This window comes from Podarcis filfolensis (genome assembly GCF_964270895.1).
Source record: "Podarcis filfolensis genome assembly, chromosome: 5".
Taxonomy (NCBI): domain Eukaryota; kingdom Metazoa; phylum Chordata; class Lepidosauria; order Squamata; family Lacertidae; genus Podarcis; species Podarcis filfolensis.
The window spans coordinates 27,176,908-27,202,678 of NC_139608.1; the positions used below are offsets into that span (position 1 = coordinate 27,176,908).

At 39.6% G+C, this 25,771-nt stretch overlaps 1 protein-coding gene across 2 annotated transcripts in view; it reads right to left on the minus strand.

Annotated features, from left to right (window-relative positions):
- Positions 1 to 348: 348 nt before the first annotated feature.
- Positions 349 to 25,771, minus strand: part of PLS1 (plastin 1) — a 55,175-nt gene continuing 29,752 nt past the window's right edge. Inside the window, exons 6-17 of one of the 2 annotated variants that reach the window (XR_014548077.1) lie at positions 24,528 to 24,609; positions 22,132 to 22,297; positions 21,846 to 21,988; positions 21,264 to 21,359; positions 20,155 to 20,350; positions 10,789 to 10,867; positions 9,634 to 9,748; positions 7,180 to 7,313; positions 5,919 to 6,042; positions 4,182 to 4,306; positions 1,609 to 2,506; positions 349 to 1,557 (exon numbers count right to left, since the gene is read on the minus strand). Coding sequence is in view for 1 of the 2 variants with exons in the window: in XM_083613805.1 (XP_083469931.1) it covers positions 2,371 to 2,506; positions 4,182 to 4,306; positions 5,919 to 6,042; positions 7,180 to 7,313; positions 9,634 to 9,748; positions 10,789 to 10,867; positions 20,155 to 20,350; positions 21,264 to 21,359; positions 21,846 to 21,988; positions 22,132 to 22,297; positions 24,528 to 24,609 (1,396 nt within the window). In the remaining variant the exon portion in view is untranslated. Of the gene's footprint in view, positions 2,507 to 4,181; positions 4,307 to 5,918; positions 6,043 to 7,179; positions 7,314 to 9,633; positions 9,749 to 10,788; positions 10,868 to 20,154; positions 20,351 to 21,263; positions 21,360 to 21,845; positions 21,989 to 22,131; positions 22,298 to 24,527; positions 24,610 to 25,771 lie in introns of both variants that reach the window. The other variant, XM_083613805.1, reaches the window with a different exon arrangement.

Below are 25,771 nucleotides of genomic sequence, written 5' to 3' on the forward strand. Positions count from 1 at the left end.
TTATGAGCCAGGAGTGTGGTATGTGCCTACAGTAAACTGCCTCAAAGGTTTTGCCTCTTGGATGACAAAGCCAGCCACACTTTGAAACAACTGTAGTTATCTATAGCATCTCCTTACAACTCTCAGCGCCCTTAAACTACAGCTTGCAGAATTCTTTGAGGGAAGCCATAACTATCTAAAGTGGTATCACAGTGCTTTAAATGTATGGTGTGAATGTGCCCAAATAAGTGTGAATCTTTTTACCAATAGTCTGCAATAAGGAGCCAAGTTAATGCAACTTTCCTATGAGAAATCAGCAATAGGAAGTGCACACATATTAAAAACATTTATAAGAAAGCTCATCACATGTAAAGAGAGGCCTCAAACTGGACCTGTCATCTCTCTTTATTGCTTCTTAATATAACATTTTAGCTTGGATATTTTCTCACTGAAAGCCTTACTACGTACATAATTTTCATTTTGCTTATTGTCCTTGTTATACTTGTGCTTAGTTTTATTCAATGCCACAAACCACAACCAATTGTTAATTTTTCTTTAACAAATTACTTTAAAAAATATGTTGAGGTTGTTTCATATTACAAGCATTTCTACAGAACAATATTGACAAGAGGGGATGTTCAGTTTTGAAACACAGAATCATAGAACTGTAGAATTGGAAGGGACCCCAAGGGTCATCTAATACAATCTCCTGCAATGCAACTCATTTAAATAAACAGCAAGTTCCATCTTCAATACTACGTTTGCAGATCAATTTTATTTTTAAAATTTGCTTTAACCAGCTACATTTTCTACTAATCAAATTGACTAAGGGTGCAATGCTATAATCAAGATGCAATGGTTAAGGAGCTACAGGATATGGCAGAAATGCCACCACTACACCATGATAACTCTATATCAGTTTATCTTCCCCCTATTGTAAAAAGGGTATAGGCAGTGCTATTTTTCTAGAAAAAGAGGTGCCAGAACTCACCATGAACTCATCCCTTGTTCTCTTATAATGGCAACGGCGCCCACCTGAGAGGTGCCGGAACTAAGTTCCAGTAAGTTCCGGCTGAGAAAAAGCCCTGGGTATAGGGTTGTTGACTGTTCCCTAAATTTAACTGAACCTGCATGCTACACTAACATTAATACAGAGGTCTTTTAAATACTGAAGTTTTGATACACAAAAACAACTGCTCAGGGACCACTGTAAATGTATTGGGTCTCATTATTTGATCAAATTTAAGGGATTAGAGAAGGGCTGATTCCACAGCAAATTCCCCTCATCCTTCTCTCACCAGTCAAAACCATGATTAAGGCCTACAATCAGCATTGGTCTCTTTATGAAGCCAGCTTCCAATTCTTGATTTCTAAATTCTAATTAACTGCAAACTCTGGTTAGTATTAATCATGTTTAACAAAGGAGGTTCTCATATAATTGTTAACCATGGCATAGACCTGCAGAGGACGAGTGAAGGGAGACTGTGCAGGAAAGGGGACGGATTTTGATAAGGGACGTCCCAGTCTCACATCTCAACCTTTGTATTTTAATGAAGGCCAAGGAACAGGGTGTTATAGCTACAGCTGCCTTCATTGTTTAGTATTTTTAATTTCCAAGTGTAGTAATACATAAGAACCAGAACAGCCTAACCCTTCCCCCTTTCCCAAGATCTTACCTTGCAACTCCAGCAAATTAAATTCACCCACAACAATTAAAATGTACATCAATTAATCAACTAGAACTTTTGTTGATTGCTCTACTAACAGTGCAAGCCTAACCATGTCTACTCAGAAGTAAGCCCTAAATAATTCAATGGGACTTTAGGATTGTAGCCTAAATCAATTAGTACTCAGAACCTCAGAGTTTTTACTTAGAAGTCAGTCCCATTCAGTGCAATGAAAATTACTCCCTAGAAAGAATCCTTATGATCAGAAGCTTTTAATTTGCAGCCCAAATTCCAACAGGAGTTTGGGTAGTCCCTTATAATAAGGCAAGGACTTTCAAGGTCTTTCATGTGCAGACTACGCGTTAATAACACACTGACATAAAAACTTAATTTCACAGCAGTTCCTAAAATAGCACTTTAAAATCTTGATAATTTGTGCACTATGAAAACAGCATGTATCATATTCATTTAAAAAGGCTATATAACATTGTAATCTTATTGGTGATTACTGCATTACATTAGCTCACAAATTACTGATATATAAAACTTTTCAGATGAAACCTTAAATATAAACAATTCTTATATTAAATAGTCTCTCTATACATCTCCACATTGGTTTATATAAATTATCTCTGTTTTACAGCTATTAAATTCCATTAGTCTGTAAACAATGAGGCATTCATTGTGTATATCATGGCAGAAAACATTTGTAAAAAAATCTTCTTTATTTTATTTTGTTCAGTCCTCTTCCCATCAAGCAAGCAAAGACGGTCATCACCATTTTTGGCTTCACTTCTACCAAGTCATCCGGCAGGGCATATATACAAGCACCAATTTTCCGAGCAACTGATATAGCATATCTTGGAGAGAGAGAGAGAAAAAGTAGCATTATTCATCTGGCATTGACTAATGAGATACAACAACCTTATTATTGTAGCATAGCCATTATTTTGTTCTAAAGATCTATTGCTTATCAAATTCAGGCTACACCAAACAATCAGCATATCCATTTCCCTTGCCTATAAACAATTTGCAGCCATAGATGTGAAACAAAATATTACACAACTGCTATTTACTTACTATAATTATTGTTCCACCTTCCGGTATAAAATTTACTGCAGGGGTGGGTGAACTGTGGTCCTCCAGATGTTGGCTTACAACTCCCATCATCCCTGATCATGGGCACCACTGGTTGGGGCATATGGGAAATGTAGTCCAACATCTGGAGTGTCGTGATGTGTAGTATAAAACTACTATACTCAAATAATAAAAGATAACATGATTGTTCTACCCGGACACTGAGGTCCAGAGCCGAGCGCCTTCTGGCGGTTCCCTCACTGCGAGAAGCCAAGTTACAGGAAACCAGGCAGAGGGCCTTCTCGGTAGTGGCACCCGCCCTGTGGAACACCAGATGTCAAAGAGAACAACCACCACCAGACTTTTAGAAGACATCTGAAGGCCTGTTTAGGGAAGCTTTTAATGTTTGATGCATTACTGTATTTTAATATTTTGTTGGAAGCCGCCCAGAGAGGCTGGGGAAGCCCAGCCAGATGGGTGGGGTATAAATAATAAATTATTATTATATTATTATTATTATAACATGCAGTAAAAGCCTAAACAATAAACAAACTAATAGCGTAGCAGAGTCAAGCATGTTAGCAGCTTATATTTAGAAAGTATAAAGAAAGTCTTAGCTTGCTTCCAGAAAGATAAAGACTCTCAAGGGCCAACTTTCATGAGAAAGAGCAGCATATTATTGAAACCATACCACTGAAAATAGAATTTTATGTGCTTAAAAAAAGTCAAAAGGTAAGATTTTTTTGTGCGTGTCAGCATTTAAAAAAACTTTTAAGACAGTTCCTATGTGCAGCTTCCTATGACTGATTTAGAGCTGTGGCATTAAAGGGAAAGGCATTCAAAGAAAAAGGAAGAAATTAACATTGTATTTGAGCACTGGATTATGCCACCCATGAAAACTCAGGTATCCCCCTCTTTGGATGAGCAAGCAGCTTTATCTGAGCTGACAACAGTTCCAATATCATTTCTACATATAAAGCATGCTGAATCAGTGTTACTAACACTTGATACATAACTCAGCAAAGAGAAATGGGTTGACATGCACACAGTAACACTGTAATGATGATCTGGGCCCCACTGAAGAGGTTTGGATGCATCTTTTTGATGTTTATGAGCCTGAATATATACCCCATCCTCCCAGTCTCCTCATCCCTGATTGCACTGACAACAGTACACTTCATTAGACACATGATGTTAAAATATACAGGCAGGCAGATATGAAATAGAGGGCATTTATCTGCCAGCTGAGAATAACTCTTCATGGATCTGAAAAAGAAGGCTCTTGTCCACAGTAGCTTACAGCACAAACACTGTTAAGTCTAAGGTGCCACAGACCATTTGTTCTTTTTTTCTGTAACAGAGTAGGAATTAGTTGACATTTACAACTAGCCATGTACATCTGGGCTGCATCAGAGTCTCCGTGTATAATAAAGGAAGAAATATTCTGCAAAGACTTACTTAGCATTGTTCAGTTTGTCTGTTTCAGAAAGATCTTCCCTCTTGACCATTTCTGGACGGATTGCTTTTGGCGCAATAGCATCTATTAAATCTAGTACAGGTAAACTAGTGCTTATGGATTTGTCCTGGAAGGAGAAGGTGTTGAAAAGTTTCACTATCATTAATGAATGGATTTTCTTTAATACTCTTACCAGTATTTTCACCATGTATCTCCCTTCTCTTTATCCACTATCTCATTGATAAATAAATCCTAATATAATGGTGTGGCAGCTAAAACACAGTGTATGTAATAACTGCTGAATCATGAACGGTCAAAGTCATGTTTTTCAATACTTTTGAATTTTCTCCTTTTTGACAAATGACCTTTTATAACCACCTGCTGCTTCATTTCCCATGATAAAATATCTCTTATGACTTAATAACATTTTGTTATGAAATCCTATCAAAAGATTTTGGAAAAATCTCTTGCATCTCCCAGAATAATTCTGTATGTTTATGGATATTTTTTCAGGTTGACTTTCTTCTGTGAATAGGATTTCCTTCTACTTATTTGCAAGTGGCATGATCTGCCTATTTCTAGAATCCTAATACTACTTTGAGCTTGCCATTGAGCACTGCATTTTCTTCCTGGTTACTGAAACGCACTTCCTCTCTGCCTTAAAATAGCTGACCCTGCTCACCTCCTTCCAGCAGTTAAAGCAGATGGGCAGTCAAGTGCATGACATCAAGGAATCAGCAGGAGGCACCACAGAATTAGCTTTACTCCTCCACAGTCTCAGCATGCTATTCCTACCAGGTAGATTAAAGCTATGATTTCAGACTTGCTCTTACAGCTTCTAAGCACCACGATGCATACTGTGCCTTTAAACCCAGCAATGTTCTCCTATCTCTACTAATTAAGCTGATGTATCTTAATAAATGAACTGGCCATAAAATCCCATTCTAGTGCTAATAATTGTGGATTACGTCTGTCCATTATTATTCTTCTGTCATTCCAATGCCACGAGACCACTTTCTAAAATAGAGACTGATCTGAACTCTGAAAAATATTGGCTAAATGTTCATGTAACATTTATTCGACACTTTTATTTTCACTGGTGAATGGCCAAATCTTCAGAGAACTACATCGACTCAAGGCCTAATGAAATTGATATTGCAACCAGACCATTCTCAAATATGTCTTAAAACCTTATGCAAATGTTGATATTTTATGAAGCAGAAACGGTTTTATTCTCAACCACACCAAACAGATTTCAGTCTCTTTGTTAGGGCTGCTCCCTCTAGTGGTTTTAATGCAACATCATATTACAAAAATGTCCCAAACAGCACTACTGCCTCAAAAGGGGATGGATGTTTAATACTGTCTTCTAAGAAACCCATCCTGAGGTTTTAGGATTACTGGTTAAGTTGAAATCCTCCTGTCGCATGCTAAAATTATTCATTTCCATTAAGCAAAATTTCTGCTAGTTACATAGTAAAAGTTCATTACAAATACGGATTTACACACATATCATCTTCTATCTATATTAACATGTGTTACTATTATTTTGTAATCTAAATGTGGTACTGTTTTTCATGACATTCATAATCTACTTGCATTCATAATCTATTTGCAGCTATTTATACACAACTTATATACAATAACTAATGCAGAACCTTTGCTATAGATCAATTCCCATCAAAATAATTATGTTTCTGATCAATTCACATTTCCTTTCTCTAGAGTGTCTTCATTACCTTGAAGCTAGTTATTGAAGTACTCTTATTTGCATTTGCAAGAGTCTGATTCACCCATTTAATAATAACCGCATCATTTACTTTTTCCCCCTCACCAAGGTCCGATAGTACGTTCAAAGTGTACCTGTAACAGAAAGAACAAAGTATTTGCAGTTGATAAGGAATTTAACAATTCCTCCGTATTTTCCTGACGTGTTAAAACAGTTACAAAATACAACTTTCATACAGAAAAAAATTATAGAAAATGTGCTTACATTGAGAACAGAAAAAGCAGGAGGGTCAAAAGCAAACTGCAACTTTACTGAAATTGACACAGCACCAGGCAGTATAGTAAAAGGTAAGGTAAGGTAAAGGACCCCTGGATGGTGAAGTCCAATCAAAGGTGAGTATGGGCTGCAGCGCTCATCTCGCTTCAGGCCAAGGAAGCTGGCGTTTGTCTGCAAACAGCTTTCCGGGTAATGGGGCCAGCATGACTAAAACGCTTCTGGCCCAATGGGACACACTGTGATGAGTGCCAGAGCGCATGGAAATGCCATTTACCTTCCTGCCACAGCGGTACCTATTTATCTACTTACACTGGTATGCTTTTGAACTGCTAGGTTGGCAGAAGCTGGGACAGAGCAACGGGAGCTCATCCCATCATACAGATTCAAACCGCTAACCTTCCGATCAGCACACCCAAGAGACTCAGTGGTTTAGACCACAGCGCCACTGCTCCCCAGGCAGTACAGTGCAGGGACTTCAGCATAAGCCAAGTGAAGCACAATACGGCCCAACTGCTTTTTGGCAGATAGAGCCAAACAAAGAGTAAACATGAGAGAGAATCAGACGCAGGGCAGGCACTACTGCCGCTAGTCACATTGGGAAGCATTTTATAGATCACCCTCAGGTGCTTAATGGTATGTCTGTTTGTGCATGGTGGGCGGTAATTTCAAACACAAGGGCTGTGGTATGAGTTGAAGAGCTTCATTCTTCTGCCTGCCTGCTCTCTGCTCCAAGTTTCTCCAGTTGTTTACTGAATTTTGTTGCTCAATAGTTTTATGCTGTGATTCCTAATTCTGTAGCGTATGACTTGTGCATATATTCCAGATTGGATAAAGTCAAGTTCCTAAACTGTACCTAAGAATTTTCTGACAAGACAAACACCTGAAAATAATTTATCTGACTTTACAAATAAAACTGCAGACTGGTTGCAAACAAATGAAGAACATACATTGGTTTTGGAAACATTTTGGTTTTGTGAGCTATAACACATCCTCACCTTCTCATTAACTGCCATACCAGTGCCAATGTCAATGTTGGGTTGCCTTCATTGAGGTCCTGTCCACCAATCCCAACCAATGAGAATCTGGCCTTTGACTTCCCCAGTTCCACTGCATAATTACAATTTTCAATCTAAAAGAAATGACAAATCAAGGTCAGAAACTATTTGGAACCATGGGCGTTGCCAGGATTTATTGGGGGGGGGGCTGGCTTTATGTTGAGGCAGCAGAGCCGAGTTATCTGCGATGCAATTGGCCAGTTAGTTAAGTAATTTTATTTATTTACTTGATTTGGGGGAGGCAGCTGACTACGCCCATGTTTGGAACTATCGTTTATCAAAATATTTTAATTGGAGCAAACCAACCATAACACCAGTGCAGCAAGAGCACCCTATACCAGCAGATGAATGTGTTTAATATACATATGTATGGTGTCATGCTTGCTGCTTAGGCATGCAGTTAGACAAACTTCATCCAAATCTTCTGAAAGTATTAGCTTTTATTAATATGAATCAAGGCACAGAAAACCTAGGCATACACTCCTGGTGAAGGACTACTAGGCAAATACGATTTGACTAATTTAATACTCTCACCTCTGCTGGCAAGCATTTCCAACATTTTTTCTTAACGGAACTGTACAACACACCTCCCTTTCCTAAGAACATTATCTAGCCATCTGTAAACAATAATAAGTAAACCCAGATCTAAGCTCAACAAAAAGAACAACATCCAGATCAGCTAAAGTAGTGGCACCAGAGGTCACCAGTACTTGGTCCACCACTTAGGATGCAATTACCAGAACCCTTCCTCAAAGCACACAGTTCTTATACTGGCAAAGTCAAGGAATTGCATTGAGATGTCACATTTATGGACATCCCTCCTCCAGCAGGCAAAGCACATGCCTCAGAGGTCACAATATCACCTTCAGCAGTGACACCTAAAGGAATGTCAAGTGGGCTATCCAGATGGTCGTCCTGTTCTGCAAGACTAGAACCATCTTGCACTAAGCATGCACCCACGCTGGTTTCAGATACTCCACTTTTGAAGTGTTAAATGGCACCCATTATGCTGGTACCTGCAACCATGGTGAGTCACCACTTGATACTCTCCTCATGGCCCATCAACAAGCAGAGTTCACAGCTGCCCCCTCCTTATGGATATGTGGGTCATGGCTTGAAACACCTCACCACCAATCCCTGGGGATAACTGAGTGAACTTGGAAAGAAGTTCTAGATTTTGGCCTCACTGGCTAACATTTTCTTCCAAGTTCCCATTTGGTTTAGTGATCTTCAGATGAAGTTGCAAGAACGATTAGTAGAGGCAGTTGCCTTCAGGTAAGGAAAGCACGTCCCCACTGGGTGCAGCCTGTCCATTTGCCTTCCATATCAGATTATTATTTATTAAATTTGTATACTACCTTTCATCTGAAGATCACAGGGTGATGACATAACACAGGTGGCCCTAACATGCCTACTTCCAATGACTATAGAGGCCATAGAGTGCTGTTTTCCTGTAGTTGTATCAATAGTTGTACAAGAATGCTTCTATCCTGGCTTTGTTTGTATGTTTAGAGTGTCTGTATCCTGTTCTGTGCAGGTGACTGAGTTTCCCCTCATACATATGTATGCTTCATATGTATGCTCACCTACCATATGTAATGCAGAGGGACTTTTTTTACTAGACTTGTAGACAGTGGTTTGGTTTCACTTTCTTGCATAATCTGTTTTGCATTATATCTGCCTTACATGTGTTTTGAGTTCTCTGCTATAGATGCATTCATTGTTCCTGGCTTTAATAGAAGCCTTGAGGTTTTCAATCTGTTTTCTAAATAAACATGCATGTGTGAAGCTTGAACTGTGTGGTCTGTGATGTGGTTCACTTTTCTTGGGTGAACTGCCCTACATGTGTTCTGAGTTTTCTGCCACAGATTCACTGATTGATATTAATGGCAAGGACAATCTCAATGTTCCCCTGATGAAACATGCAAAATTTCTTAATAATATCCTGCATGTGTGTGCAGCTTGAGACGTGTTCAGCAGCTAAGCTCAGCCGCTTGAGTGACCTGCTCTGCATATACTTTTAGTTCTGGCTCCCTGCTTGTGAAACAGCTCTAAATTCTGTTGCATTCGACTGATCTGTGTTGGCCATTTATCATGGTTATATTGCTCAATGTCTCGAGACTTGTAAGTTCATTCAGTACCGTAGGTGAAAACTGCATTTTCTGTAGGCATGTATGCCTCTGTGACATGCATGCTTCATCCCAAGTGAAGTATTTGCTGAGGTCCAGTCTAAGGGCCACACCAGGAAACGTATTTCAAGGGTTGTAACCATATTAATACGCTACCTTAAGCAAGGGTGAATAATTCAGGGACACCAACACGATTCATGATAATGCGGCTTAAGCAAATGGCTGAGGAGCCACTGTGGTTTCCAAAACAGACACTTTTACAAACCTTTTTCATGTTACCCCCAAGTGCAGGATACGGTGGTTTGTTGACGTGGTTCCACTGTACAGGTACACGAATCATCTCATAGAGCTGGAAGATTACTAAAGCATCAGCAAGGTCACTGGTCAGTGTAGGGAGAGGGAGAGAGAGAAAACATATATATTTACACAAATAAATTGTTTGTTCCATGAATGCAGTCAGTAGGGTATCCAAGTAAATTTCTGAGGCTTTCATTGCTTGGTACTCCTCTCTTTTCCTCCTAAATTATTTACTTACTTATTTACTCACTATCACAGTCACTGAGAAAATATATATCTATATCTATATCTCTCTATATATATAATAATAAATTTTATTTATACCCTGCCCTCCTCGACCAAGACTGGGCTCAGGGCGGCTAACATCAGGTATAAAAACAATTGATTAAAATACAACTTAAAAAGAGGATTAAAATACAACTTAAAATGAAGCCTCATTTCAGTGGAAGCCCAGATCAAAAACTGTGGGGAGAAAACGTCAAATCTTCACCAAGGCCAGCTATCCAGACTGGTCCTACATGGGCCAGAAAAAAAGCCAGGGAAGTCCCCAAATAGGGGTTCCATCACAGAAGGAATAGGAAAGAGGTGGAGGGGATCAGGCTGATTCCAAGCCAAAGGCCAGGCGGAACAACTGTCTTACAGGCCCTACGGAAAGATATCAGATCCCGCAGAGCCAGTGTCGAAAAGGCCCTGACCCTGGTTGAGGCTAATCTGACTTCCTTAGGGCCTGGGACCTCTAGAGTGTTGTTATTTATGGACCTTAAGGTCCTCCGCGGGGCATACCAGATGAGGAAGTCCCGTTCTGAATCTGGCAGTCCCAGTTCTGAATCATAGAAATAATAAAATCATAAAACTGCAGAGTTGGAAGGGACCAGGGGGGTCATCTAGTCTAATCCCCTACAATGCAGGAATCTTTTGTAAGGCTCAAACCCACAACTCTGAGATTAAGAGTCTAAGGCTCCACCAACTGAGCTATACCAGCCTATCATCTCTAATGATCAGAAAAACAGTACTGTGTTATCATTGATCCAAGCAAAACTAAGTCCTATCAATTACAATATTTTCCAGTGAGGGTTACACCATGGATCAGTTAAATGGCCAGAGTCAAGAATAAAAATATTACCTGTACAAATGGTTAATGTAAGGAGTTACACCCAAAGAATTCATCCAGTTTCGGAATGTTCTTTCTTCCTTACTTTCTCCTATAGCAAAAGGTACAAAATTTCTTAGATAACACATTTTATATGTGCCATTACTCTGAAAGAATATAAAAGCAATGTATCTTTTCCTGAGAAATAATCTCTTCTGATCTGGCTTTTAAAAGCTCTGGGTACAAATGGAACAGGCATCACAAAGCAGAAGAGGTATTTCCTCTTTCTATTAAAAAATAGTAGGTCTGGGTGGGCAGTACTACCAAAGAGGGAAAACGTCTACTGTTTGAGAGATGTAGTTGGTGAGGAGTGCAAGAACTTAAAATCATAAAACCAAATTAAAAGTACTTAACATATTTGTATACCAACACTAGTCCACAGAACTTTGGAAAGTATATAGGGGAAAACAGTATTTCCTACTCTGCAAGTGTAAAGATAAAAGGTAAAGGGACCCCTGACTGTTAGATCCAATCGCGGATGCTCATCTCGCTTTATTGGCTGAGGGAGCCAGTGTACAGCTTCCGGGTCATGTGGCCAGCATGACTAAGCCGCTTCTGGTGAACCAGAGCAGCGCACGGAAACGCTGTTTACCTTCCCGCCAGAGCGGTACCTATTTATCTACTTGCACTTTGACATGCTTTTGAACTACTAGGTTGGCAGGAGCAGGGACAGAGCAACAGGAGCTCACCCCGTCACAGGGATTCGAACCGCCGACCTTCTGATCAGCAAGCCGTGGGCTCTGTGGTTTAACCCACAGCGCCACCCCGCGTCTGTAGCAGAGATACAGGCTACCTAATGCAATGCTGCCTAATGAGTACACTGAGGGAGTACACTGAGGGAGCAGACTGAGGGGGCATTTGAACCTTGGTCTTCCAAGTCCAAGACCTCTACTTAATTCACTATGCCACACTGACATTGCTACAATATTATGCATGTAAGTTGATCAATACCATTTTCATGTTAAAGTCAGATTTTGGCTGCGTATGCACCATACATTTAAAACCAATTTAAAGCACATGACTTCCCAGAAAGAATCCTGGGCATTGTTGTTTCACACACACACACCCCGTTCCAAGTTACAATTCTCTGCACCCTCAACAAAGTACAGTTCCCAGAATGCTTTGGGGAAAGTCATGTGCTTTAGATGTATGACATGTATGCAGCTTAGTATTTCTCAATGGGGCTATCTGTGACCTGCATCTATTTAGAATCAGGATGGAATGAGATGGTTGAGACCCAAGGTGGGAAAACACAGAACGTACCACTTCAAACTGCAGGCAAGGGATCCCTATATGAAGAACTCCCTGAAGATATAAAACTAGTATTATAGGGAATGATCTTGTCAACAGTCTGTTTCACTGATGTGCAGTTTTTATTGCAGAGTGATGTTTTTACAAGGGTGAACATTCATAACTAGTGCATCCCCCTGTTGCCTAAAATACTACTACAGCCAATTCTATCTTTTCTGTATTCTTATCACATTTTGCTACGTGTGTAGACATAGCAACTATTTTCCTCTTTATTCTGTATTACTCTGCCCTTCTCTTTCATTCGTGCTCATTAGGAACCAGCCTATATAAATATTATACCATGCCACTGTATATAATCTTAATTATTACTTTTTAAAAAAACACACAGTGACATCCTACACATGGCTACTTATCTAAGTCCCACTGAGTTCAATGGGACTTTTCCAAGGTAAGTAGGTAAAGGATTGCAGCCTAATTCAATATGTGATGTGTAGAAATTAAATATTTAAACAATTCTTCCTAATTTCAACATATTTTAACCAATTTCACGGTGTGAACAGTGAGCCAAAAAATAAAAATTGCCTTATGTGGCAACCTTATACAATTCTTTCCTCAAGGCTGTTTCTGCTCAAATTGAGAAACATTACATTTTCTCCACATGCTTACTTAATTGAGAAAACCTTGTGATTTTAAAATTTGGACTACAATGTATTTTGGGATCAATGATTAAAATGAGCTGTGTCGATATGCTTGATATATTTTTTAAAAAAACAATCTCTAACTCAAATGTATTTTGAACATTTCACAGACAACTAACAAACACTTCCAGGAAAGCTTATTGCTGAAAGCATAAGAAAGGAAATATGTGGAACTTCACTCAAAGTAAGAATTTAAAAACTGCATGCTGAAAAATGCCAGAAAAATCCACTCTAGACCAATAGCAGCAATAGCGTGCAAGTTGAAAGAATGTACTTTTGGTTAAAAGGAACCGAGGAACTAAGAATAGCACACTATATTTAATATGCCACTCTAAACAGGATTATTCGTTAAAAAGGAAGCTAAGAATTCTTAAGCTTTTCACCTTTTGAAAACTGGCCAGCTTTCAATTACCTCCCCCCCCCACTTCCTTTTCATTGTTCAGAATATACCTTCTGGAGACACAGACTGAATTTTATGTAATGGAAGGGACAAATAATAGAAAACAAAAACTGAGCTGGAGCACCATAGCCAACATGCCCTATGGCACTTCTCTTTGTGTGACTAAAATATTATGCAGTAGCATTATGCCAATAGAATAAAGAAGAGAGGGCATGAGTCACTGAACAATATGGCACCTCTCTCTCTCTCTCTCTCTCTCTCTCTCTCTCCCCCCCCCCCCCCCTCTCAGTGGCACAATGCTAGGTACAATTTAATTTATTAAAAGGCTAGTCAGTAACAACACATCCCACAACCTTTCTGTGGCAACAGAAATAAGAATCTTCAGGCATAATTGCCAGCTCTTGTTTCTCTGTGACAGCAAAAATCCTTGTTTATCCATCACCAATACAAAATCTAAAACACTAGAGCAATAGCTTGATGCATGAAAGGCCCCAGTGTCTAAGCAGTGTGGGAGAAACACTACTGGATGCTAAACAGTCTCGCCACCAGTAAGGCAGACTATTTTCCCTTCAGTCAATTGGTCCTATTCACAGTTGTATTTGTTGTCTTTTTATCATGCCCTTCATCACCATGTGATGACAAGGTGGGTTACAAACAAGATAAAGCAATCTCTAAAATAATAAAACAATATAAAATATAGCACTGCTGCAACTGCTCCCTCTCAATGCAAATACCAGTAACGTCACACTTCTATATCATTAAATGCCTGGTGGAAGAAGACTGAGTGTGTGTGTGTGTGTGTGTGTGTGTGTGTGTGTGTGTGTGTTTAACAACAGAGAGAAGTTGCAGTAGAATCCTAATGCCTTGGAAGACGATGGCATTTACACAGGACATAAAGACATACCCAGAGTATAGCTCTGGACCAGAGGAACTCAAATCTGTATCATTTTACTGTATTTCTAAAAGAGTATTCATGAAATTAGAATTCGAGCCAGCTGAGAGAAAGAAGAGACACTGTATTGTTCCAGAGGATGAAACTGTCCCTATTTGTGTGTCTAAAGTCTTGACTCTACTTCAGTCCTTATTTGTGAGACTCCTAAAACAACCCTGTTATGTATGAAAACAGCCTTCAACCTTGCATTTATATATGAATGAATTAATATTTTTCTTTCCATTATAACGGCATATTAAAAAGAAAAATAGGTTATATGACCAGTGCAGGAGGATAATTAGGGGGGGAAAGCAGTCATAGCAGGAAGGGAACGAAATCAATCATCTCAAGATAAATACATTTACAGGCTAAAGAAAAATACTAAATACAGTACCTACATTAGGAGGAGTCAAATCTGCATTTCATGAAGAAAAATGGGAAAATTATAAATGGTCAAATTATGAAAGCTCACCTCAGAAATAACTATAAAGAAATGGATGTGCTCACCATTCATATAGTAATATTTGTCACACACAAAAACCCACTACAAAATGCAGGCAATGAGGATAAAACTGGATGAAATGCTGGAAGAACAGTGATCAGATCTTACACAAACACTTTCTTCTTCTTTTAGTTCAAAGCAGACAGGGAAGCTTGAATCATATTGGGGAAAAGGGTGTTTTAACAATTTTGCTATTCGGGGTCTCTTGAGGGACTCACAACAAAGGACTCATACAGAGACAAGATTATAATATTTGAACATCAAACAATAACAATATTCTCTGTTAAAATATATAATGTACATAAATAAAGCAAAGCTATAAAACCGAGCACCGTCCTCCCAAGTGTCGTTTTTCAGGCCATTACCACAGAACCTTTCCACCTGGTCATTATCAGTACCAGTCGCTTGGTTTTAGTGACAAGAGAGGGGAAATAGTTGCTGTTCACTTGTCTCAACTCCAACAGTCTTCTTTAAATGGCTGCAAGTGCCATAGCCCAATGTGGAAAACAACTCACAGGCCCTTTGTAACAGAAAAAGAATATAAGCAGGCAAGGTACTTATAGTTTTGGAGAACTTCACAACTCATCTTAAATTTTTAAAGAAGACCTCACTACTAATCTGCTCTTAAGATTTAAGGCTTTGTAGAGAGGAGGTAGCCAGGAATCCTAGCTGCACTGAGATAATATAACCTAACTGCCCATAATGCTGGTTGCTCCTGCTAGGGAGGCCAGAGAATTCCAATGAATGGAGTGTCGGAAATTTTGCTTGTTCAGTCTGTGGTTCTTCCTCATCCTCTGTTTGAATCGCTGCTTCATCAGCTGGTTCTACTGCTAACTGGACTTGACTCCGTGTGCATACTGGCTGCAGATTTATAACCAGTAATGAAGCCACAACATTTCTACAGTTTCTGCTTGTAGTCTGTAAACAGGTAGGTCTCCCTCTTATTGTTCCACTATTATATGCACCACTGGTTCCCGCTGATCAGCAAACTTTTATTTTCACCTAAGACTAAGGGTCACCAGCTTCCAGAAATGACATATGGGATGCCAAAGTGGTTATTAGTCAATTAATTTTTTGCAGCTTGTCTGGCAGCAAGATATTAAGTGTATCACAGTCTTCAACTTAAATCTTTTACGTACTGTTGATCCATCACCACACCTTGTCCTTTTTCTTTAACTCCAAAACACAAATCAATAGGCAATAAAGATGGTCTCCGCTTAACATTTTTTCAGGTCCTCTAGTGTTCCCAACATGTTCATTCAGGTATGACTGCACCTTTTCACTGGATGTCCACTTGGGTAATTGGAAGTTGTGACTTTACTCCTGAGATTTGACCCAACTCTGATGCAAAAGGAGCACCTTAATCACTATGGCTTCTTCTAGGAAACCCATAGCGACTGATGAAGATGTTCTACAATGCGTTAGCAGCTGTTTGGGGCATTAACTGATCATTTTGCCACTAATACATTCCTTATTCCTGCAAAATCTGGCTCCAAAGTTAAGTTGTCTATTTGAATGAAGCCTAGCAGAGAAAAAGTCTGGATTTGTACCAGCTACGCTGTTTTTTCTTCGTTGGCCTTTCTTTTACTAGAATGCTCACAGGTCTGACATTTCTCCTCTATACTCTAGTGACCCCAGGCTAGTAAAAATGGTCCCAAGCCAGTTCTACAGTTCTTTCAGATCCGTTGTGGCCTATTTAATCATGAATTCCCTCTGGTGCTCTAGCATGATGAGTGTAAGGAACTACCAGCTGTTAAATTCTCTCTCTCCTCAACTGTACTTTCCTGTGTAAGGCTCCTGGAGAAACAAAAAAAATTGGCTACTCATGTAGATGCAGTCTTGTCTCATACTCTTCTCCTTTTTCTTCTTCTAAAGTAGTTTTACACCCAGTTTCCAGGAAATGAAACACATAGGCAATATATTTGTCACTTCCCTGTAGCTCCTCCAATTTATAGGTCTAGAATTGGAGGGATCAAGTTTTTCAGGCCAAGTATATGGATTCTCAATTGATGGTGCTATACCGTCATCTTGTTTTACTAACCATGTTTTTCTAGATGTTACTGCTTCTCCATTAGAATTATCTGTCTGAGAGCCTATCAGCACTTCATGAGTTTGCATTATTGCTTTACGAATTTCATTATTCCAGACAGTCTTCTCAGTTAAAATACTTTATTGGGCTCTGCCTAGCAACACACTATTGTTTTACATTTTCCTTGTCATTTAGTGGCCCTTAGTGTAGCTTTCTTGGCTCATATATGCCATTTCTGATTTATAGGCAATATAGAAGTTGTACAGTGACAAAGCAGCCACCGACCTGCATCCGGTTTTGAAGTCTTCACATATGTCATGAGGCTATTATTTGTCATCACTCTAAATTCTGCACCACATTTAAAAAACAAAGAAATTGATCACAAATAGCCCACATTAAGGCAAGAAATTCTAATTTATGAACTGGATAGCTGCATTCAGTAGAAGCCAGTCTTCTACTAGCATAAACAATGAGTTGAGGTTTTCTGGTCTGTATCTGTCAGAGGGCAGCTCCTAGTTCAGTGTGTCATGCATCAGAATGAAGAGTATATGGAAGTTTTCCATCAGCAAACCCAAGAACTGGTGCAAAAGTGAGACTCAGTTTTAAAGTTTCTAAAGCATCTTGAAAATTTCCATTCCATCTATCTTCAAGTATTTGTCCTCCATTTCATTTCTTCCCCTTTCCATCTCCAGCAAGAAAGCAATAGAAAGGTCTTGCAAAAATGGAATATTGGTCTACAAACCCCTGGCAGTATCCAGTAAAATAATAATATCAACAACAACAACAACAACAACAACAACAATAATCTGTGCAATTCTTCAATAATTTGTACTGGCCATGCTGTGATATCATGTGTTTTCTTTTTATCTGGGTGGAATCCATTCTTAGAAGTAACATGTCCCAAATATTTTATAAACGTTTGAAACCGTTTACTGATTGAAAGTACTAACTTCAGTCAACATTTCAGAACTTTCACATTTTACTCACAAGTGGCTGAAAAAAAATCATCAAATCATCCAAGAATGCTACGGTTTCAGTGAAATGCATGCCATGCATGACACTTGGCATAACTCTCTGGATGGTAGCAGGAGCGTTTGTCAACTGCCAGTTCCAAATGGTATGGTGAAAGCTATCACTTTGCCCAACTGGGATCTGATAGTATCTGCCTTTGAGGTCCAACATGGAAAAGCACTTTTGCCCACAAAGCAAATGTTTCTTCCATCTGAAGCAGTGGGTAAGTGTCTTCTCAAGCCATACTGTTGAGTTCTCTACAGTCCACCACCATTTTAATGAGTCCATTTATTATGCTGCAGCAGCACTGGTGAGGCATATGAGCTGCAGGCTTCCTTAATCACACCCAGTCGCACAAGCGTTGTCACAAATCTTCAAAATCAGAAGGTGATACCTTTCTAGCCTGTTCTTTAAAAAGCACATCACTTGTGGGCTCAATTTTCCCCAGTGAAGAAACTGAAACTCAGAGGTTAAAGTTCTTAAGTGTTTGGGGCTTTATTAGAGAGGAGACAGCCAGCCATCATCCAAACTGCATGTGGTGCTATAGGCTAACTGTTGACAATGTTGGCTGCTCCTTGCTTCAACTCTCTTACTGAGCATATGCAGGAACATCCTTCCACCAGAATTCATAAAGAAATATGTAGCAGTGGATTATATTTACATACCACACTGTTCTAAATTGTTCTTGAAGCTGCTATTTGCCATGTTGGGGAGAACCTACAGGCACCAAACATGTTTCCCCCCCGTTGTTCAAATAGCTTCAGGGCAGCAATTTAGACCCCAAAAGGGGGGATAAGAATTGGACACACACCCCCTTCACAGTGCTGCTTCTCCCCTGGACCAGTCCCACCCTGACAACTGCTTTGAACATAAACAAGAAGCAAAAAAGTAGGAACAATTATGGTTCTCTGAGTATCAACTTTAATTTGGCCCTAAAGCTAGAAAAAATGATGTTTTGCTTTAGATAAACTACATTTGTGTAGAGGGCATAATCTGTAGAAGGATAACTACTGTATTACTTAGAAGGAGTAGATAATGACCACATTTGGATGATCATAATAAACTGAGATAGGAAGGAGCCTCTTTGCTCCTTTCATTGCACAATCCGGCAAACCACCCAGGAAGTCTACTATTAACTACACTTTCTCATTTTGTCCAAACCAGGATACTCTGATTATCAGCTTCAGAACTGTTAAATCAGTTTCAAAAAGTGGCTTAATAACCTGGTTTTGAAGTAAGGAAATATTTCCTCCCAATGCAGTCGTCACCACCAACTAAAAAGCAATATTTATTAGGACTACAACGGAAGAGGATAGTGCAAAACCTCCTCTCCGTACCTGTTGTGATCTCCCCAGTCCTTAGCATTAGTCCACAATTAAATGCAAAGACACATTTAATACCGTATCTATTTGGGCCCTCACTTTTAGCATCTGAGCTCCGTATTCCTGTCATGCAGGGCAGGAGGGGGAGGGGGAGGGAGAGAGAGAGAGAGAGAAGGAAACCAGTAACAGTTCAATTAGTACGGGGCAGTTGTGCCATGTTTTTCTCAAAAGTTGGCCAGAGCACAATGCCGAATGATCAGCCACAGTCGGTTTATTAAAGGATAAAGGGCAGGCAAGAGCTTCAGGACAAAAGAAGAAAAAAAGAAAGAAATCACTTCACGCAATGCACAATTAACTTATGGAATTTGCTGCCAGAAGAGGTGGTGGTGGTGCCTGGCTCAAGGCCAGACTACGCAAGATGCTATTAACATGATTAGCAATTGTGTGGATGAATGTCTTTTTAAAAGGAAACTCCAGGTGCGGGACTCAATCCAGATGGAAACCTGGCATTGAGGGTATTGGGCTTCAGGTTTTGCCCCCTCACCTGCTACAAGCTGGGAGTGTGAGTCTGAGTGCAAGTGAATGAGAGAGAGAGAGAGAAATCTAGCTGAGAACACAGCAAGGCGCAAAGGGGATTAAAGGCTGCTTCCCACCCACAGCAAGGCTCTCTTGTCTTCAACGGAAAAACAGCCATTCACACAATCGCTAATAGCATGGATGGCTTATCATCTGGGTAGGGCCTTAGGATGGCTTTGAAACAGGACTAGATAAATTTACAGAGGACATATCTATCCCATGCTACTTGCATTATAAACGAATGGGACATTCAGGTTTAGAGGCCTCTGAATAAAAGCTCCTGGTTGAGTAACAGCTGGAGTATGTTGTGGCCCTGCATGCATGCTTTCCAAAGGCATCACACTGGCCACTGTTGAAAAGGCTATTCAATAGTGTCATCTGTTGCACCACAGATCATCTTATACCCATTTTTATGCATTTTACCTATGGACTGCATTTATACAGCTGCCCTATTACTGGAGTAGATAATTCAATAGGAGTTAACAGGTGGGTTGAATTTTCCGTGAAAACATTTTGGAAGAGAAAATATCAAGGAAATTCTGAACATCTCAGTATGAAATAACTGAGCATTATTCATCATTCTCTAATGTCACTATCAGTGTTTGTTACATTAGCTCACCTTCCAGTAAATTGACATCATAAGAAGAGCTTTCGGGCTTCTGCAGGGCAGGGTACGTATTAAAGAGATTTGCAACGAAGGCCATGTTAAGTTTAGGATTGCCTGCAACCACATCAGCAGGAGTCACAAACTGTTTGCAGCCCAGTTTGTCTGCCTGTTGAAGCATATATTCAGCCCTCCTCAGGTCATTTTTTTCCTTGAAAAACAATATAAAAAGTAAACCTCACACTTCAAAAAATACTAATTTTGACATTTTATACAAAATATCTACATATTAATATAAGATTGCACAATTCTAGATCGAGTTGCAGACCAGAAAATTGTTTAGAAACTTATTTTATTTGAGAACCATTTTTTGTTTTCAGGACATTTTACTGCACAGAAAAAGCTTGGCTAACAGCTAATTACAGCCTAAGCCAACCAGGTACACCGCCCAGATGTTTCGGACTACAACTTCCATCAATCCCAGTCATTACTGCCACGCTGGCTGGAGCCAGTCCAAAAAAGCTAGAATGTAAAAAGGGTTGGCAAATGTTGACCTAGTGAATCTGCCAGGCTTAAATGTAGCCCACAAACAATGTATTGAAACCTGCCAGAAGCTTAGCAGCTGCCCATTTTTACAATGCTGGCCACTTAGCAAAACCAGTAGGTTTGTCAATATCTTGGTACACAACAATACATGACTGCTGCACTACATTCAACCTGGTGGGCTGACTACTTGTTGGGCAGGTCTGAATCAAAGCGCAGTGCAAGGTTCAGAAAGAAAAGTGTGAAATTACACCTTACTGGAAACACTGGAAGCATATAAAAACCTAAGCTTTTCTCTTTTGGAAGCTTCTGATTTTTTAATAAAATCACCTGAACAATTACAAAATGCTGTCAACAGAGTTATGGCTCAGGTCAATTTAGTAGATGGCTCATTTTAAAAGCAATATCAACTTAAAGTTCCAAAAGTCCAGACCTTAGCCAGCTATACACAAGATCCATTACAGATGCTCTACGAGTTCTGTGCACTCTGTTGATCTGTGCTTGTAATTCAAAATGGTTTGCACCTGCTTGGTACAATGACATTCTGCAAACACACACACACACACACACACAAAACTTACATTGAGGCCTGAAAGATCAATAACAATAGCCGCTTCTCCATTGTTGCTTCCTTTTGGTGCGATTTGATTCAGCAAATGGTAGTAGGCTCTTGAGTCCTGAAACAAACAATTGAAAAACCTGAACAAAAGTCCTTGATGCACTCTGACGGGCAGATACTGAGAAAAGGAGAGTCATATTGACATCAGCTGCAATAGTATGTTTTAGCTCTCATATAAACTCAACAAGAAAATAAGATTAATTTAGTTCTTCCTGCACCAGAAAGGAACAGGAGAAGCAAAAAACTAGTATTCTTTTCTGTTGGGAGCCGCCCAGAGTGACTGGGGAAACCAAGCCAGATGGGCGGGGTATAAATAATAATAAATAATAATAATAATAAATTCAACAGATAGCTACTTGAAACTCTTGCAGAAAGCAGAGAATAACAAGGGTGAATGGCAATGCTGTGATAGGCCTAAACAGTATCTCTCTAATTTTGATTAAAATGCAGCTATAAAAATATTTCTTTTATAGTCTTGGCTAGTTCCAGTTGAAAGGTTCTGATTCAAAAGTGTTTTGCTTTTATTTGAGAGATCAAGCTATACCTTAATGTCTTGACTAAAGTTGCTTATTCTCTTCCATCCAGCATTATCCAGGTGGTAGTTAACCCAACGTAGCAGGAGTTCTTCTGGAGACAGTTTCATTAATTGTTCTAATTCTTCCCCATCACTTAGCAAACCAATAAGAGCTGCAAAAAGTTTTCAGGAAAGCTGGTTTACTTTTTTACTTTTTAAAATCATTTAAGATTTCACATATATTTCTCAAACTTTAGACACAAATCAGACAAAAATGCATGCTTTATCATGTATTTCAGACTTTATATATTATTACCTTCATTTCTGGAGATTTCTATATCAGCAAAAAGCCCAACTTTAATGATTTGCCATAACAGTCCTAATACCAAATGTGGCTTCCCGTCTTTTAGATCTTGTGATCCAATATTGACTACTGTACAGCCAATAGCTGATGCAGAATTTAGTGCAAGATCTAGGTTTTCCTAAAAGGAAAAATAAAAATGCATTTTGACATTGACAACAACTACAAATGCAAAAACATACAAGTATAATAAAATGGTAATGAGGAAAAACAAAGGATGGGTGGTATCAAAGTAACATGTCCCATCCATGCAAGTAATTCTGCTTGCACACACCTCAAATCTGCTCTGGAGGATTGAGGGAACCCCTAGATCAGATTTAGGGGCTGCCCAGGGAAGTTCCAATTGTCCAAGCAGAAATCCTTGTGCTGATGGGAACGTGACTTAGTGCTACTTTGCACTGACCCTGATGGGGCTTCTAGCAAAGATTTGTATGAGTTTTTCAGAAAGTCATTAAGCTAACTTAAATGATGGAGATCCATGGTCTCTGAATAACTATTCCAGTATTATCTTCTGAAATGCCTATCCTGGTCACTAAACCAGATGGAGCATAGGCACTATCTGTTATTGCTACTTTTACCTTGTTAGTCATTAAAAGAGCCATTGTCAGAAGCATAGCTGTCAACTTACAGATTTGAAAATAAGGGACCAGCAGCCTTGAAAATAAGGGACCAGCAGCCAAAATAAGGGACCTGCAGCCTCACCTGTTCCAGGCACTCCAGTCTTCCTGTCCTCCTGCAGTCTGGTCAAACTCATGCTGGGTAGCTTCGAGAACACTGTCCAACCAACTTTGTAACCAGAGGTTCAACTGAATAGAAGGCCTTTAAAGCCCTATACGGCCTAGGACCCTCGTACCTACGGGACCGCCTCTCCTGGTATGCCCCACAAAGAAACCTACGGTCTGCAAATAAAAACATCCTGAAGGTCCCAGGCCTCAGAGAGGTTAGGCTGGCCTCAACTAGAGCCAGGGCCTTCTCGGCTGCGGCTCCAATCTGGTGGAACGCTCTGTCACAAGAGACTAGGGCCCTGCGGGACCTGACATCTTTCCGCAGGGCCTGCAAGACAGAGTTGTTCCACCAGGCCTTTGGTCAGGGCGCAGCCTGACTCCCTCCTCTGGCAACCTGCACAGAGTTTTGCTTAATGGTTGCCATCAACTTGATTTTAATTAATTTTTATAATGAAATATTTTTAGAATGTTGGTTTATTTGATTGTTTGATTGTTTGATTGTTGTTAGCCGCCCTGAGCCCGGCTTCAGCTGGGGAGGGCGGGATATAAATAAAATTTATTATTATTATTATTATTATTATTATTATTATTATTATTATTATTATTAGAATCTGAATCACATGCACCACAAGGCCTACGCAGCCTCAACTTAAGATGGCTCCCTAGCCTGGCTTTGCACTGCAAAGTTTGCAGCAGCACGTGCAACAAAATGGTGTCCAGCATTCAAAAACCCCCTCAGCTTGCATTAACCAGCCACACACAAGGCATGCCAGCTCCACCCCCCCCCCAGTCGTTCTTAGACTTCTTATTGGGTGAGCAACACAGCCAAGCAATACAGTTGGAGCCTCCCTCCTCCCTGGCCGGCAGGGAGGGAGGGAGAGGAGCTGCTTCCTTTGAAATTTAAGGGACATCATTTAAGGGACATTTAAGGGACATCCATCAATAAGGGACAGCAGTGGGACATGGCGCTGGAATAAGGGACTGTCCCTTCAAATAAGGGACACTTGACAGCTATGATCAGAAGACCCCAGAGAACATGTACTCTAGGGTTTCCAAATTATTTCTATAGCAATATAAAAATTAGACATGCTTTGTTCTGTAAATGTAGTATCCATGTAACAAAACTGCTTATTGGAGCAATACAGGGTCATACCACGGGGCACAAATTCACAATGGCTTTGCAACAACAAAAAATGTAGAAATATTCCCAGAAGCTATCTATAATCAGAGGTTCACATATCTTTATTTTCGGGAAGTGGTAGTTATAGGACTACAACAACAGATGAAAATAAAAGAACTGGAAATTTAAACTACAGTGGAACCTCAGTTCCCAAAAGCCTCAGTTGTTGAACATTTCAGTTCCGTTTTTTAATGTTTTTCGGAACTTGAACGTGTGACGTGGCTTCCGCTGAGTGCAAGAAGCTCTTGCAACCAATGGGAAGCCACGCCTCAGCTGTTAAATATTTCGGAAGTCAAACCGTCTTCCAGAATGGATTATGTTCAATAACCGAGGTTCCACTGTACCACAATAATGCACTGTTCTCATTTTTTATTTTGCAAAGTACTTTCAAGCAGTCCTTCTGAGGTAGATTTGAAATACTTAGGTTAGGGTTGTGCTGTACTCACAGATATAGTGAATGGAGTAAGCTTCTTCTTATTAATAGCTCTTTCATCAATTGTATCTGGTTGGGATAAGTTAATCATTTTGCTGGGGAAGAAAAGGGAAATATTTAATTACAACTTTCTGAAAAATTATTATCAGTCGCATGTAAAGGACAATTTTAGCCTTCAGCTACTTCAACAATTAAAAGGGATTTTGGCATACCAAACTGGCTGATTATTTCTCCATCTATAGCATAACATCAATAGCATAAAATCTACTACTGGAAACTGTAGGACTACAAGGAAGTAGGAAAATGGAATATTAGCAGTGAAGCCATATATGACTCTCTGTAGAGTTTGGGCAACTGCACAATGGATTGTATATAATGAAGATTACGCGACTCAGTGTCTGGCAACATCCTCGGGATTCTTATGGCACTTTCACAGCGTACAGAAAGCAGAAAGTTATTCACTTAGAGTTTACATCGCGCTTTTATGTTTAATGCTCATTGACTGTAGAATCAATTAATGACTAACATACTCTGATAACTACAATACTTTCACCTGACTTCTTTGAAACCTAGGACAGAAAGGCTGCCACATAACAGCAATCACATTTTAGTATAGAACAAGGCAAGCTACAGATGGGGTGAAATATCAGGCTGTGGGTGTTTCTCCTTCACACACTTGAAGCAACCTCAAAGCCACTTAAATTGTGCAGAAATGACATGTAGCCCATGCCAATTCAGACTTCAGGTTGGGGAACTGCATGTTTGATGCTCCTCCAACTTATTTTTAATATATATATATATATATATATATATATATATATATATATATATAATATACTGGGGTGTGTGTGTGTGTGCATAGACACACACACACACACACACACACACACATATATATATATATTATATATAATATACCGGGGTGTGTGTGGGTGTGTGTCGCTTACAAATAAAAAGCAACAATCAAGTCATTAAAAATACATTCACTCCAGCATTGAAAAATGTAGGTTAACAAAACTGAAAGCACCAGCAAAAAGCAAAAAACACAAAACAGTACTAAGAAACCAATGCATGAAACATCAGCTTGCAATTTGAGCTTTTTTGCTGGATAAATGCAATCTACCTGATTGTCTCAATGGAAAATCTGAGACCAGCAGACACTATGGAACACATCACCACGGAGTGTTTGCATATTATGTTTTTGTAAACATTATGTGAACAAAATGCATGGCTGACTCACTGTTCATGATAGGAGAG